Source organism: Ursus maritimus, unplaced genomic scaffold (assembly GCF_017311325.1).
Source record: "Ursus maritimus isolate PB19 unplaced genomic scaffold, ASM1731132v1 scaffold_16, whole genome shotgun sequence".
Lineage (NCBI taxonomy): Eukaryota > Metazoa > Chordata > Mammalia > Carnivora > Ursidae > Ursus > Ursus maritimus.
The window spans coordinates 44,417,555-44,434,287 of record NW_024424008.1 but is presented as its reverse complement, the minus strand read 5'-3'; the positions used below and the strand labels follow the sequence as shown (position 1 = coordinate 44,434,287).

General features: G+C 39.1%; 2 protein-coding genes across 2 annotated transcripts; both read left to right on the top strand.

Moving 5' to 3' along the window:
- The first annotated feature begins 432 nt into the window (after positions 1-432).
- LOC103656273 lies at positions 433-1,411 on the top strand. The gene has a single exon (XM_008683634.2). It carries the CDS (start codon positions 476-478, stop codon positions 1,409-1,411), a length of 936 nt encoding a protein of 311 aa, XP_008681856.2. The 5' UTR covers positions 433-475.
- A 10,306-nt stretch (positions 1,412-11,717) lies between these two features.
- LOC103656264 (olfactory receptor 8G5-like) lies at positions 11,718-12,683 on the top strand. Its single transcript, XM_008683623.2, has one exon. It carries the CDS (start codon positions 11,748-11,750, stop codon positions 12,681-12,683), a length of 936 nt encoding a protein of 311 aa, XP_008681845.2. The 5' UTR covers positions 11,718-11,747.
- The last annotated feature ends 4,050 nt before the right edge of the window (positions 12,684-16,733 follow it).

The window sequence follows — 16,733 nt, the reverse complement described above, 5'->3', positions numbered from 1 at the left end:
GCTTATAAATCCTATATGTATTCAGTATAGAAAGCATATGTTACTCTTATTTATTCTGAATAAGTTGAAACTGCCATTTGACAAGCATCACATTAACATATACATATAGAACATGGAAGAAGAAAGAAGCCTCAGAAATAACAGTAATAATGCCCCTTCTGACTGACTTAAAAAAAATCCAGAAATTGCTGTTTTCTCTTAACAAGTTATGAAATATCTTAATTATGAGGTTCTTGAAGTCTATAATTCCTTCTCCAGTTCAACCAGAACCACTGATTGATCAGCAGTAAAGACTCAAGAGATCCCTGCATTATTGAATCTGCTCTGGTCAGGAACAAAATCATGATCTCCATGGAATTATTTTCCTCACATATACTCACACAAACACACACGTACACACTCAAATACACACACACACACACACACACAGAATTTCATTTTCTCTTTTTTAAACTTAGAATCCTCTGTGGAGATAATGGACCCTGGAAATCACTCTACAGTGACTGAGTTCATCCTCGCTGGGCTAACCCAACAACCAGAACTCCAGCTGCCCCTTTTCTTCCTCTTCCTAGGAATCTATGTGGTCACTGTGGTGGGGAACCTGGGCATGATCACGCTGATAGCGCTCAGTGCTCACTTGCACACCCCCATGTACTACTTCCTCAGCAATTTGTCTTTCATTGATCTCTGCCATTCCACTGTCGTTACCCCCAAAATGCTGGTGAACTTCGTGACACAGAAGAACATCACTCCCTACTCTGAATGCATGACTCAGCTCTATTTCTTCAGCATTTTTGCTATAGCAGAGTGTCACATGTTGGCTGCAATGGCATATGACCGCTATGCTGCCATCTGTAACCCCTTGCTTTACAATGTGATCATGTCTTCTCACATCTGCTTCCGGCTCACAGTAGGAGTTTATATTTTGGGCATCATTGGATCTACGATCCACACGGGCTTTATGATGAGACTCCTTTTCTGCAAGAGCAATGTGGTTAACCATTATTTCTGTGATCTCTTCCCACTCTTGGGGCTCTCCTGTTCCAGCATCCACATCAATGAATTATTAGTTCTAGTCTTGAGTGCACTTAACATCCTGACTCCTGCCTTGACTATTCTTGCCTCCTACATCTTCATCCTCTCCAGCATCCTCCGCATCCGCTCCACTGAGGGCAGGTCCAAAGCCTTCAGCACCTGCAGCTCGCACATCTCAGCCGTTGCTGTCTTCTATGGATCCGCTGCATTCATGTACCTGCAGCCATCCTCTGTGAGCTCCCTGGACCAAGGGAAAGTGTCCTCTGTGTTTTATACCATCCTTGTGCCCATGCTGAACCCCTTGATCTACAGGCTGCGGAATAAGGATGTCAAAGTTGCCCTGATGAAAATTCTGGACAGTAGAAAATGTGCATGAATAGAATCAGTGTCATGATGTCATATCAGAAACAGTTCTTTGATTTGCTAAGATACATAACGTGTTAGGTTTATTGTTCAAATGTTTGGAAATTCAATGACACTCCCCCATATAACACATCTCCTAAATTCTCCTCCAGGCCACTCTTTTGAACCTTATTAGAATGATTATGTGTGGAGAAACGCTAAGAATAAAATCAAAGACTCTTGAGTATGAAAGGAGCCTTAGTTTTATTTTTAACGATAGCACAAACAACAAGAACAATGATGATGAAGGTTATAATTATAACATATGTAATTGAAATTGTATGAAATAGCTAAATATTGTGCCCAGCACTTTAAGTGAATAACCTCCTTTAATATTACAGTACTCCTTCAGGGAAGACCCTAGTAATTTTTCCCATTGAAAAATAAGGAAATAGAAGTTTATTTAATTTGATTAAATGCCCTGGTCCCAAACATAATAAATGATCAGCCTAAAAAATTGACTCCAGGACCCACAATTTTATTCAAAGTGGTACTTTGGTCCCAGGTGACTGTGGCTAAGTCTAAGACATCTTGAGAATTTCCTTCTACACATATGTCATCCTCAGTTCCCTACGTGACTGTTCTTTCTTATAAATAATTTCAATGGTATTTACACTTTTATTTCACTTGATACAACGAAAATAATCAAAATCTCTCAAACCTGTAATGAGCAAAGCCAAAACAATAACAAACATGGAGACTCGTAGAGTCTCATTATAGGTCCTCATTATAGAGTTTCAAGTTATTACACTCAAGGGCAACACTTTTTATAAAAGCAACCCAAACAACATTGTCTTATCTTTACACCAGTGATGCTGCAGCTGTTTATGGAGTAACTGCTATGGAATTCAAATATCCTGCTCAGTTTTGTCGTTTTCATGTGGTTCATGCTGTTTTGTCCAATAATTGAGAAAGAGTTGCCATTTCATGTCAATGTTTTCTTTGAAATATCTCTTCTTTCCTTTCATATTTTGTTTTTCTCTTTTTAGGCTTTTAACAGCTTGTAACTATGGATTTACATAATATTCTGAAAACTCAGTTGTCCTTTGTCTCTTACCAGTTCAAACCCTCCACCTCATTATTGCCAGATCAATGTCCTTAGGATAGTGTGCTGTGTTATTCACCTGATATAGCAAATTGCAGTGTTTACCTAAATTTTCAAAATATAGGACAGAAGTATATATATTTTTACCACCTTTGTATTCCATTATCTGTTCATTCAATGATGTCAAGCATTCATTTTCAAAAAGTCCTCGTAGTTTTTCTTTGACTTAATTTTCATGTCAAAAAAAAAAAAAAGAAAAGGAAAGGAAAGGAAAATAGCTATAATTGCAGCTCCTGTCTTAGGCTTGAGTGCTAGTCCAGTGCTCTGCCCAACAGACACAAATGGACTCACGCAGGACAAACAAAAAAGTCTTGATGGGTAGACCCTTGAGTCACTGGGGCTTCAGCTCCTATTCAAAATACAGACTAAGGGAAAGGTAACGGTCTCTTCATGAGGGGAAAAGCCTCTGCAGATCCAGAAAACCACGTCATATTTTGGGTAATATCATAAAGCTACTAAAAGAGAGAAGTAGACAGAGGACGGTTCATGAATCATCTCTGGATCACTACATCACTCATTTTTTTAAAATTTTTAAAAGATTTGTATTTATTTATTTGAGAGAGACAGAGTGAGCTTGAGTGGCGGAGAGGGGTGGAGGGAGAGGGAGGCAGACTCCCCACTAGCAGGGAGGCTGATATGGGGCTCAATCCCAGGAGTCCGGGATCATGACCTGAACCAAAGTCAGAAGCTTAACCAACTGAGCCACCCAGGCATCCCCATCACTCCTTATTTTAGTGAATCGAGCTGCTAAATGTTTTTTAAGCAAGGAAGTGAAACAATTAGTTTTGCATGTTAGTAGAATCACACTTAAGTTGATGTGGAAGATGGATGGAAAGGCAATAAGGCTGAATCAAGACCAGTCAGCAGCCATTTGATTATTTAAACAAGACACTGCACGCAGTGACAGTGGAGCTAGAAAGGGAGGAGACTCTCAAGAGATTTTTGAAAAGTGGATTGTTCAGACATGGCTGAATTGAGGTGAGCTGAAGGTACAGGAGACTATGAGGATGGATGCAAAATTCTAGTTTGGATTATTAGATGGATGGATGGTAGAACTCTCAAGATGGAGCTCATTAACCCTAGATAATAATTTATAGCAACACAATTGGGACATGTAAGTCTTGGTAACATTCAAACTTGGTCTCCTTGTTTCTCTTTCTTTCTACACGTATGCTCTCCTGAATCAGTACGTATATCCTCACAGGATGGAAATTGAGCATCTGTGAGTCTCAGTAATTTTCATTATTGTACAATCATTTATAGAAAGATCTGTTCGTTTCTGCCTTTAACCAAGTTCCAACACTCTTCCCACTTCTTTTATTCTGCGCACTGAGGAAACAGTCTTAGACTGCTCACCTGTAAGCACATAGTATTCTCCCATAAACATTTGAGAATCCAGCAGCCACAGCTATTCCAAAGCTAAAAGCAGCTTTGTGATGCATGGACATGTGGGAACTTGCTTGACTCCGAAAGAATTATGGTGGGATTCCCAACAAGAGATCATCTAACACCTTGTTCCTAAGGTGGTCCGTAGACCAGTCACATTGGAATAGCCTGAGAATTTGTTAAAAATGCATAATCTTAAGACATACACTAGATTTACTAATTCACAATCTGCACTTGAATGAGATTCCTGGGTTACTTCTATACACATTAAAGTTTGAGAAGCTTTTAGCAAATTTTGATATCTGACCTCAGACTTTAAAATTCTGATTTAATTAGTATAGAGTGCACCCTGGGTATCAAGGTTAAAAATAAGACTTTTGATGTTTTGAAATGTGCGTCTAAAATTGAGAAACACTAATGTAACCCAACCTTAAATTTCTTTAAAGAGAATTGAACCTGATATATTTAGCCATATTTTATAAAAGTTCCCCTCTCTTGTGAGCGTCCAATTTACCTTGATTCAAATTGATACACTTTTAACTATTCCTGGTTGTGACAAAAATGTGTGAAAATATATAAAAAAGGAAAAGGAATATGAAATGTAGATGCTTAATAATAAAACACTTTCTCTAAATGCACAATTTAACAAGTGGAATTATTAATAACAAGGACCTCAAAAAAACAATATTACATCAATATTCTGAATTCTTGTCCCCTAACCTCAAAATTCAATTGTACATAGATTTGACTTTTGAGTAAAGTAAGTATATTGCCTACTTATGCATAAAACAAATTAAACATATTTTGTGCAAGGAAATAAATGGTTTAATTCATTATTTTAAAATTTGTAACTCTAGTCAGCATAGGATACTTTGTCAGGATGTGCCTTGATCCTCTAAATCCTGCTATTCACAGTGGGGACTAAGCACTGGGAACAAAAGCACTGGCTAAGAGTTTGTAAGAAATGCATAATCTCAAATCCCACTCAGACCCTCTGGATCAGAATCTGCATTAAAAAAAAGAATGCTTCATCAAGATAAAAAGCTTCTGCACAGCCAAGGAAACAGTCAAAAAAACTAAGAGGCAGCCCACTGAATGGGAGAATATATTTGCAAATGACACTACAGATAAAAGACTGGTATCCAAGATCTACAAAGAACTTCTCAAACTCAATACACAAGTAACAAATAAACAAATCATAAAATGGGCAGAAGATATGAATAGACACTTTTCCAATGAAGACATACAAATGGCTAACAGACACATGAAAAAATGTTCAAAATCATTAGCCATCAGGGAAATTCAAATCAAAACCATACTGAGATACCACCTTATGCCAGTTAGAATGGCAAAAATCGACAAGGCAAGAAACAACAATTGTTGGAGAGGATGTGGAGAAAGGGAATCCCTCCTACATTGTTGGTGGGAATGCAAGTTGGTACAGCCACTCTGGAAAACAGTGTGGAGGTCCCTTAAAAAGTTAAAAATAGAGCTACCCTATGATCCAGCAATTGATCCAACTGCTGGGTATTTACCCCAAAGATACAGATGTAGTGAAGAGAAGGGCCATATGCACCCCAATGTTCATAGCAGCATTGTCCACAATAGCTAAATCGTGGAAGGAGCCAAGATGCCCTTCAACAGATGACTGGATTAAGAAGATGTGGTCCATATATACAATGGAATATTACTCAGCTATCAAAAAGAACGATTTCTCAACATTTGCTGCAACATGGACGGTACTGGAGGAGATAATGCTAAGTGAAATAAGTCAAGCAGAGAAAGACAATTATCATATAGTTTCTCTCATCTATGGAACATAAGAACTAGGAAGATTGGTAGGAGAAGAAAGGGATAAAGAAAGGGGGGGGTAATCAGAAGGGGGAATGAAGCATGAGAGACTATAGACTCTGAGAAACAAACTGAGGGCTTCAGAGGGGAGGGGGTGGGGGAATGGGATAGGCTGGTGATGAGTAGTAAGGAGGGCACATATTGCATGGTGCACTGGGTGTTATACGCAACTAATGAATCATCGAAATTTACATAAAAAACTAGGGTTGTACTGTATGGTGACTAAAATAATATAATAAAAAATATTATAAAAAGAAAAAAGAATCCTTGGGGTGCCTGGGTGGCTCAGTGGGTTAAGCATTTGTTTTTGGCTTGGGTCCTGATTCCAGGCTTCTGGGATCCAACCTCGCATTGGGCTCCCTGCTCAGCGGGGAGCCTGCTTTTCCTTCTCCCCCCACCTCGTGCTCTTTCTCACTATCTCTCTCTTACACATAAATAAATTCTTTAAAAAAAGAATCCTCAGGTGATCTTATGAACAAATCTTTATCACTAATTGACAAATTCAGCATTGACAAAGAATCCCTCTGGAAGGACAAGTTCAACAACTGAACTGGGAAATGCTAACTGCAATTGCTTCTTTTCTCAAGAGCTTGTTTCCTGAGACACGGAAATCCTTCGGAGTATTTATTTGTCTCTGCGTTATTTGGTGCTGGAAATGCCTGTATCTAGGACAAACCTTCAGAGCGCAGCAATCTGAACTGTTCAAGGGGCCTGTGGAGGGGACGAGTTTGCTACTCTGAAGCTGGAGAAACACAAACTGGAGAGCTACAATTAGAGATGCTGGCTGATGACACAAGCCAGCTTTGAAGGTGACTTTGAGAACAGTGGCTGCCCCTGCCCTCTCAGCACTAAAGGTAGCAGCAGAGCTGTATCCCTAGGACTCCCAGCACCAGCAGGAGCGCGTTCTCCTCTGAGAGTATGCTATAAATCCGACTTGGCATTGAGGTTTCTAGGAGGAAGAAAGGTGAGTGTGCCCATCTCACCCTTGTGATTTGAGACCTACTGAGGTCTGGTAATAATTACTTTGGAATTCAGGCAAAAACTCCTCAATACATTTATTGATTGATTGGTTTATAAAATGCTCTTTGCAACCCTCCTGTTGTGTGCCAAACATTGTGCTCTTGACTTGGGACACCAAGGAGAAGAAGTATGATTTGGTCCATCATCTGACTTATAGTTCAAGTCTGAAAATGTGCTGTTTAGGAAAGATAGTTTTCTGAGCATTTTGTTGAAAGGTCCCATCAATGACGAAGAATTGGAGAACGTTTCCATAAGTACTTCAATTTAAATGAGATTTGAGAAGAAAAATAATAATCTAACAGACAACAGAGAGACAAAGGGTTGGTGAAGCCATTTCATGTGAAAAAATAGCAAATAAAAAGGTAGACAGATGAGAAAATATGACATATTCCGGGTACTGAAAGAAGCCAAGTATTTTGTGGCAGAGGAAAAGGATACAAGAAGCGTGGATTTTTGTACTTTATCCTACGTTCAATTAAGGGAATCTTTTCTCCAGTGTCGCTGAATGTGGATCATCATCTGGCTTTATGGTTGAGTGTGTTTTATCACTAACGATAAATAGCTCATCCCAAACAGCAACTACATGCCCTCTATCTTTTCAATGCCCCTCTTCAAAAAGGACACCCATAACTAATACAGAACTACAGATGAAAGTGTAGCACAGAGCTTCCTAGTCTCGTGCCACACACTGCATATTTAATATTGATGTGGCATAATGAGGTAAGTGGATGAAACAGTTTGTGGCTGTTGGTGACCAGCTAAGAGGCTCTGTAAGCCCTAGGCTATCCCCACTACCCCAAGGGTTAAACACCAATGCCTTAGCACCATTGTGATCATTTCATGACATTCCAATTCTACAGCACTTGAGTTAGGGATGGGGAAGCCATGTTACAGATTTTATGTGGATTGTTCATTATCAGAGTCTAGCATTTTTATAAACGAAATAAAAATCTCCCATTGTCTTCTTTAAAAAAATAATTTTATTTATTTATTTGAGAGAGAGAGAGAGAGCAAGCATGAGCAACGCAGGCAGAGGGCAGAGGAAGAAGCAGTCTTCCCACTGAGCAGGGAGCCTGAGGTAGGGCTCCATCCCAGGACCCCAGGATCCTGACCCAAGGTGAAGGCAGACGATTAACTGACTGAGCCACCCAGGCACCCCTCCCATCAGCTTTTGTATCATCCACTATTCTATGGGGTTTATTGACTTAATAAGAAATATGCCTATTTTATGTTTTCATAGGAATTACCTTCAAACCACATATCTTGTATCTGAAGAATTTTTTTTAACTGACATTAGAAGTTAACAATTATTTTCTCCACCAAATTTTAACTTGTTTGTTTGGACTGTTTTCAGTGTCTGGATTCATTGTCCTGGTAATCCAAAATCCCAGTGTCTGGCATTTTGTTGTCTCTCAGTAATGTTTACTCAATTAAATAAAAAAAAGAGGAAGTCCTGAAGTTCTCCATTTAAACCAATAGGCTGACTTTAATTTCTTAACCCAGTGATTTCCAAACATTCACCAGAATTACTTTGGTAATTTTGTTTGTCTTCTTCTACTTTTATTTTTAGAAAGTTCAGTTCTGTAAATTTTCTTACCCTCAGAAATTCTGACTCACAATGTCTAGAATAGGAGTAGAAACTCTGTATTAAACAAACAAACAAAATCTCTCCAGATGAAGTGAGAGAATTTTGGAAGTTATGATTAAGAGTTTTGAGAATATTTTTAAAGATCCAAAAGTGTTTAGGAAAACATAAAAAATAGAATCCAACTACAAGATATTGGAATGAGATAGATGGTAGTGGTCATCATTTTAACTTTTTAATAGAAAGTAATTCTACCTGTAATATGGAAAGTTTGTTTGAAGTTCAAAGCTGATAATTCCAGAAATAGCAATATGAACAAATTATTTAGAGCTGTGGAGGTAACCTTTAAAAAAAACTTTATCAGGGCCCCTGGGTGGCTCAGTAGGTTAAGCATCTGTCTTCGGCTCAGGTCACAATCCCAGGGTTCTGGGATGGAGTCCCATGTCCAGCTCCCTGCTCTGCGGGGAGTCTGCATCTCCTTGTCCCTCTGTCCCTACCCTCTGTTCGTTTTCTCTCTCTCTCTCATGCTATTTCTTTCCCTCAAATAAATGAATAAAATCTTTAAAAAAAAAAAAGAAGAAAGAAAAAAACTTTATCAGAGCCATTCTGCAGAAATTAGGTCATCTCTCAGGAATAGGACTAAGAGCAGGGGGAGGATGATTCAAGAACTTTTGTTTTTCATCATAATCATGTTTACATTCATCATTTTTTGTAAGTACTGTAATCTCCCTAGATAGTAGCTCTGATCAACCGTATTGAGAAATCGCTGAACACTCTGTGTTCAAATATGGTCTTCTATATCTGGCTGTAGAGCAAACAGCCTATAGAACTCTGTGTTACCCACAACTCATTACTATTATTACCTGTGTCACTTGCCTATGTGAAGTAACAAGGCATACTTGTGTCTGTGTCACGTTCATACTGAACAACTGAAGTTTTGACCTTGACACAAAATTCCTCTGACTCGAACAGGTTGGATTCTAGAAAGAAAGGCATTTACCGATCCAATACGTGTACATCAAGTGAACACAGATACAAGGAGAAAGGGGTACAGAGCATGAAAGCTGGCACATGAAAATGTGCTTGAGTTTCTGGAGTGCAATATTTGTAACTTATTGAGAATCAATATCTTGATTCTCCTCCAATATCAGACCAAGCTGATATTTTCTATAAATCTATGAGATGACCAGAAGTAGCCAAATGATCCCATTAGGACCCTATTGTGTATTAACATATTATCTGGGAAATGAAATATGTTGATCTATTCCTATATTTGGAGGGATATCTTTACACTATTTAGTCTTCTAATCCATGCATATGGTAAATCTCCTTATTCTTTCAAAATTATTTAAAAGTTTCAGTGTATAAACATTGCCTACATTTTGTAGATTTGATGCTAGGTATTTGATGCTGACCTGCTGTTATTTTATGTGATGCTATTTTAAAATAATTGTTTCATTTGTTGCCTCTTTCAAAAAATACACAGATGTATTAAATGCATGGAAAATTATATGCTCTGCAAACACTAGCCAAAAATAAATCTCATGATAATGTATTAATATCAGACAATGGAGACTATAACCAGGACACATTACTAAATATAAAGGGGACCATTCCATAACAATACAGGTTTTGATTTAAGGCTTGAAGGGACAAACAGACAAATCAGAAACTTTGGTGGGAGGCACTGACACACTTATCTCAATACCTATTAGAATAACAGACAAAAACTCACTATGCATATACAAAATCTAAACAACATTGTTAGTAAAGTGGACATAATAGAAATGATATGCATCACAGGACCCTCAAAAACAAACAACATATTTTAAGATGCATTGGGAATACTTATAAAAACTGACCTTATGGGTCACCTGGGTGGCTCAGTCAGTTAAGCATACGATTCTTGATTTTGGTTCAGGTCATGATCCCAGGGTGGTAAGACCCCAAGTCTGCTTGAGATCCTCTCCCTTTCCCTCTGCCTTTGTCCCCTCTCACTTGCTCTCTCTCTCTCTAAAATAAACAAATCTTTTAAAAAATAACTTTAAAAACTAAGAGGCAGCCCACGGAATGGGAGAAGATATTTGCAAATGACACTACAGATAAAAGACTGGTATCCAAGATCTATAAAGAATTTCTCAAACTAAGTACACAAGAAACAAATAATCAAATCAAAAAATGGGCAGAAGATATGAACAGACACTTTTCCAATGAAGACATACAAATGGCTAACAGAAACATGAAAAAGTGTTCAAAATCATTAGCCATCAAGGAAATTCAAATCAAAACCACCTTGAAATACCACCTTACACCAGTTAGAATGGCAAAAATTGACAAGGCAAGAAACAACAAATGTTGGAGAGGATGTGGAGAAAGGGGGACCCTCTTACACTGTTGGTGGAAATGCAAGTTGGTACAGCCACTTTGGAAAACAGTGTGAAGTTTCCTCAAAAAGTTAAAAACAGAGCTACCATATGATCCAGCAATTGCACTACTGGGTAATTACCCCAAAGATACAGACGTAGTGAAGGGAAGGCCATATGCACCCTAATTTTCATAGCAGCATTGCCCACATTAGCTAACTTGTGGAAGGAGCCGAGATGCCCTTCAACAGACGAATGGATAAAGAAGATGTGCTCCATATATACAATGGAATATTAGGGGGGTGGGAGATTGGGATAGGCTGGTGATAGGTATTAAGGAGGGCACATATTGCATGGAGCACTGGGTGTTATATGCAAACAATGAATCATGGAACTTTACATCAAAAACTAAGGATGTACTATATGGTGACTAACATAACATAATAAGAAATTATTATAAAAAAGAAAGAAATATTGGCTTGAGATCATTGAAATGTTAAATATAGGAAACAGACACTTAGCAAATTTTCAGTGATTACAAACACTGCTATTTTTTTTTTTAACTTTCATTTATTTATTTGACAGAGAAAGAGAGCATGAGCACAAGCAGGGGGAGTGGCAGGCAGAGGGAGAGAGAGAAGCAGGCTCCCCACAGAGCAGGGAGCCCAATGCGGGGCTTGATCCCAGGACCCCAGGACCCCAGGATCATGACACGAGCTGAAGGCAGATGCTTAACTGATTGAGCCACGCAGGCCACTGAAGCAGTTCTTTTTATATGAAATACATATATTATGTTTGGAAATGCAGCTTACTAAACATTGAATCACAGTGAACTCTACTTACATAAACTGACCCAGAGTTAAATGATCCTATAGTCCAAAAGGATATCTAAACCATGAATCATCTACATGGGGTACCCTACTCTAAATAGAGAAGTATAGTGAAGTTTTTCCAACAACCATGGTTTTTTCTCTCCTTTTCAGAAACTATTCAGAGGAAAATGGCAGCAGGAAATCATTCCACAGTGACTGAGTTCATCCTTGCTGGGCTAACAGAGAAACCAGAACTCCAGCTGCCCCTTTTCTTCTTCTTCCTAGGAATCTATGTGGTCACGGTGGTGGGGAACCTGGGCATGATCACGCTGATAGCGCTCAGTGCTCACTTGCACACCCCCATGTACTACTTCCTCAGTAGCTTGTCCTTCATTGATCTCTGCCATTCCACTGTCATTACCCCCAAAATGCTGGCAAACTTTGTGACAGAGAGGAATGTCATCTCTTACCCTGAATGCATGACTCAGCTCTATTTCTTCCTCGTTTTTGCTATTTCAGAGTGTTACATGTTAGCAGCAATGGCATATGACCGCTATGCTGCCATCTGTAGCCCCCTGCTTTATAATATCATCATGTCCCATCAGGCTTATTTCTCCCTGATTTTGGGAGTGTATATTATAGCCCTGGTTTGTGCATCTGTTCATACAGGCTGCATGTTTAGGGTTCATTTCTGCAAATTTGATGTGATCAACCATTATTTCTGTGATCTTCTTTCCCTCTTAAAACTCTCCTGTTCTAATACCCATGTCAATGAATTACTGATTCTAGTCTTTAGTGTCATTAATATCCTTGCCCCCAGCTTGATGATCCTTGCCTCCTACATCTTCATCCTCTCCAGCATCCTCCGCATCCGCTCCACTGAGGGCAGGTCCAAAGCCTTCAGCGCCTGCAGCTCGCACATCTCAGCCGTTGCTGTCTTCTTTGGATCCGCTGCATTCATGTACCTGCAGCCATCCTCTGTGAGCTCCCTGGACCAAGGGAAAGTGTCCTCTGTGTTTTATACCATCCTTGTGCCCATGCTGAACCCCCTGATCTACAGGCTGCGGAATAAGGATGTCAAAGTTGCCCTGAAGAAAATGTTAGAGAAAAGAATATTCTTGTGATCAGAAATAACATGAGGACCTTTTATTAGTCTAAATCATTGCCTTTTACATTATATGAATTGATATGTTTAATTTTAGCTCACTTGCCAACACACATCTTCATTTAGTGGGATTCTATCGACATTATTTCCTACTCCTGTGGCCTTTTGATGTCACTGCTCCCTGGATTTTGCTCTCATGAGTATCTACGAGACACAGACTAGAAGTACTAAGGATAATATGGATACATGGACCCACTCACTAAGGCCATTACATCACCTCCTCCCCTTGTCCTTTGTACAACTGATAAAAACTCAGTTCTCAACCATAATGAAAGTATCATCTAGCAGTGGTTAAAAATCTCCTTTTTCTGTGCAAAGAAAACAAAAATCATAACAATATAATGATTAATCTTTAGCTTTTGCATATCTCTAGTCTTTCCCACCACATCCTACCCCATACCTCCTTTTTCTGAATTATGTCCTCTATTTTAGGCATAAGAAACCTAATCAGAACTTTAAAATCTGAGTTACAGACCCATGGATGTGTTGTTATTGTGCCCAATCCAATATCCTGCTGCTGTGATACCTATTATTCCAGTTTGTAATGGTCTGTTTATTGTTCAGGTCCACACTAGACTGTAAGCTCCATCAAGGGAGACCCCTGTACATACGGTTCATGGCCATATTTCCAAATAGCATAATGCCTGCTACCTAGTAGGTCCTTGATAATTTTCTTGGTAATTACTTTTCCTCTATAAAATATTTATATGAAAACCAGCATTTATCTAATGCAGTCTTTGCCCACTAACCCCTTAAAATGATATATACGGCTTTCTGGTTTTGGTTCAAATCAATTAAACGTAACTTTGGAGAATTCTTTAAGGATCTTTAAGATAACTGGTAACATTCTTTGTTGTTTCCATACAAGGATTAAGAAATACTAGTCCTGAGTTTGTTCTGTTGTAAATCACATCACAGATATGGTAACTTGTAAATATCTGATTTTTTTTGTCACTAAGTCCCATCAACAACCAAGGAGTCCCTAAAGCAAGCCTAATTTATTCTTGAATTCAAGCATGCAGCCTTAGAGACTAAACAAAATTAGTAGATTTGGAATCTAATGGGTCAACATGGCAAATCACGTGGTAGAATGGTATCTGAGCCCCAGACAACCCCATCTAGGCCACTCTACCCAAATAATTTCACCTCATGCTGGCCAGAGGAAATCCTTTGCTATTTAATATTTAAATATAAAGCCTTGGTTACTGCCTCCAGCAGATTCATTTTACTCTTCTTTTTTTTAAACTTAAATTCAATTAGCCAACATATAGTACATCTTTAGTTTCAGATGTAGTGTTCAATAATTTATCAGTTGTGTATAACGCTCTTGTTTTTTTAACTTTTGTTCTTTGATTATCCTCCCTTTTATTTATTTTTATTATTATTATTTTTTATTTGGGTACAATTGACATACATTACATTAGTTTCAGGTGTACAACGTAGTGATTTGACAACTCTATACATTATGGTATGCTCACCACAAGTGTAACTACCATCTCTCACCATACAACAATAATACAATACCATTGACTATATTCCCTATACTGTACCTTTCATTCCTGTGACTTATTCATTTCATAACTGGGCATCTGAATCTCCCTCTCAACCTTCATTCATTTTTCCCACCCCCCACCCCCTCCCCTCTGGCAACTATCCATTTGTTCTCTGTATTTATGGGTCTGGTTCTGCTTTTTTTGTTTTCTCATTTGTTTTGTTTTTTAAGATTCCACATATAAGTGAAATCATATTGTTGAACAGACACTTTTCCAATGAAGACATACAAATGGCTAACAGACACATGAAAAAATGTTCAAAATCATTAGCCATCAAGGAAATTCAAATCAAAACCACACTGAGATACCACCTTACGCCAGTTAGAATGGCAAAAATAGACAAGGCAAGAAACAACAATTGCTGGAGAGGATGTGGAGAAAGGGGATCCCTCCTACATTGTTGGTGGGAATGGAAGTTGGTACAGCCACTCTGGAAAACAGTGTGGAGGTCCCTTAAAAAGTTAAAAATTGAGCTACCCTATGATCCAGCCATTGCACTACTGGGTGTTTACCCCAAAGATACAGACGTAGTGAAGAGAAGGGCCATATGCACCCCAATGTTCATAGCAGCAATGTCCACAATAGCTAAATCGTGGAAGGAGCTGAGATGCCCTTCAACAGATGACTGGATTAAGAAGATGTGGTCCATATATACAATGGAATATTACTCAGCTATCAGAAAGAACGAGTTCTCAACATTTGCTACAACATGGATGGCACTGGAGGAGATAATGCTAAGTGAAATAAGTCAAGCAGAGAAAGACAACTATCATATGATTTCTCTCATCTATGGAACATAAGAACTAGGAAGACTGGTAGGAGAAGAAAGGGATAAAGAAGGGGGAGTAATCAGAAGGCGGAATGAAACATGAGAGACTATGGACTATGAGAAACAAACTGAGGGCCTCAGAGGGGAGGGGGGTGGGGGAATGGGATAGGCTGGTGATGGGTAGTAAGGAGGGCACGTATTGCATGGTGCACTGGGTGTTATACACAACTAATGAATCATCGAGCCTTACATCGGAAACCGGGGATGTACTGTATGGTGACTAACATAATATAATAAAAAATCATTTAAAAAAATAAGTGAAATCATATCATATTTGTTTTTCTATGTCTGACTCATTTCACTTAGCACAAGACACTCCAGGTCCATTTATATTGTCCCAAATGGCAGGATATCATCCTTTTTTTATGGCTGAGTAGTATTTCAGTGTGTGTGTGTGTGTGTGTGTGTGGACACGTGTGTGTGTCTCCACCTAACTTTGCATTTGAGTCTAGACCAGTCAAGCTCAGAGGTCTTCTCTGACTTCAACTTACCTCCTAGGCCCTTTCTCTTTCATTTTTTTTCTTAAAGTATTTATTTACTGATTTGAGAGAGAGAGAGAGAGAAAGAATGGGGGCAGGAGGGGAAGAGGGAGAGGAAGAGAGAATCTGAAGCAGACTCCTGATGAGTGTGAAGCCCAATGCAGGGCTTGATCCCACTACCCTGAGATCACGACCTCATGATCCAAAACCAAGGGTCAGATGCCCAACCAACTGAACCACCCAGGCACCCCTCTCTTTTCTTCTTCTTTTTTTTTTTTTTTGAAGATTTTATTTATTCATTTGACAGAGAGAGAGACAGCCAGTGAGAGAGGGAGCACAAGCAGGGGGAGTGGGAGAGGAAGAAGCAGGCTCCCAGCGGAGGAGCCCGACGTGGGGCTCGATCCCAGAACGCCAGGATTACGCCCTGAGCCGAAGGCAGGCGCTTAATGACTGCACCACCCAGGCCCCCCTCTCTTTTATTTTCTAAGCTCATAAAACAAACACGTGGTGAACTTAGGGCAAAATCATAAGATTTCTGGTTTCTCTATATTCATTATTTCTGCTATATCACTAATTTTTTGCTCAGTCAGAATTATGTTCTCTTTTGCTATATGTTACCATGCTAACTGCTACACCTGTAGAGTTCTTTAATTTTCTAAAGTCAAATGCACATGTCCTTGTGCATGCTAGTCTACATACAAGCTAGAAAGTGAGAGAGGTAAAGAGGTAAGCTTCAGGAGAAACAGAGAACCTCCTTTAGAAAACGACCCCTAGTTCGAGTGAGCAATAGCCTCCCAACAATCCCTGGAAGAATCTGGAACAATTCTGGAAGAAGAGATTCAGAGACATTTTATCTTAGTGGATGGGCAACCTCAGAGTTAGCTGGATATGAATGATACTCTTGCACATAAACCACAAAGCCACTGGGCTCATGATCAGTGAGACACTGAAAATCTCAAAGTCATCTGTTCATAGACCCAAGTGATCATTATCACTGAGTTTCCTTCAACCACCAACATTCTCCAGCTAGTGCTTTGCTATCTATGCAGCCACTTATTTTGTGTTCCATCCCAATGTTAGTAAAATCTCCTATCCAGTGACATCCAGAAAACCAAATATAAATGCTCATTTCGAGGGTCTTCTGCTCA

Excerpts from the sequence above, each read along its gene's own strand:
- LOC103656264 (XM_008683623.2), top strand. The coding sequence starts at position 11,748 with ATGGCAGCAGGAAATCATTCCACAGTGACTGAGTTCATCCTTGCTGGG.
- LOC103656273 (XM_008683634.2), top strand. The coding sequence starts at position 476 with ATGGACCCTGGAAATCACTCTACAGTGACTGAGTTCATCCTCGCTGGG.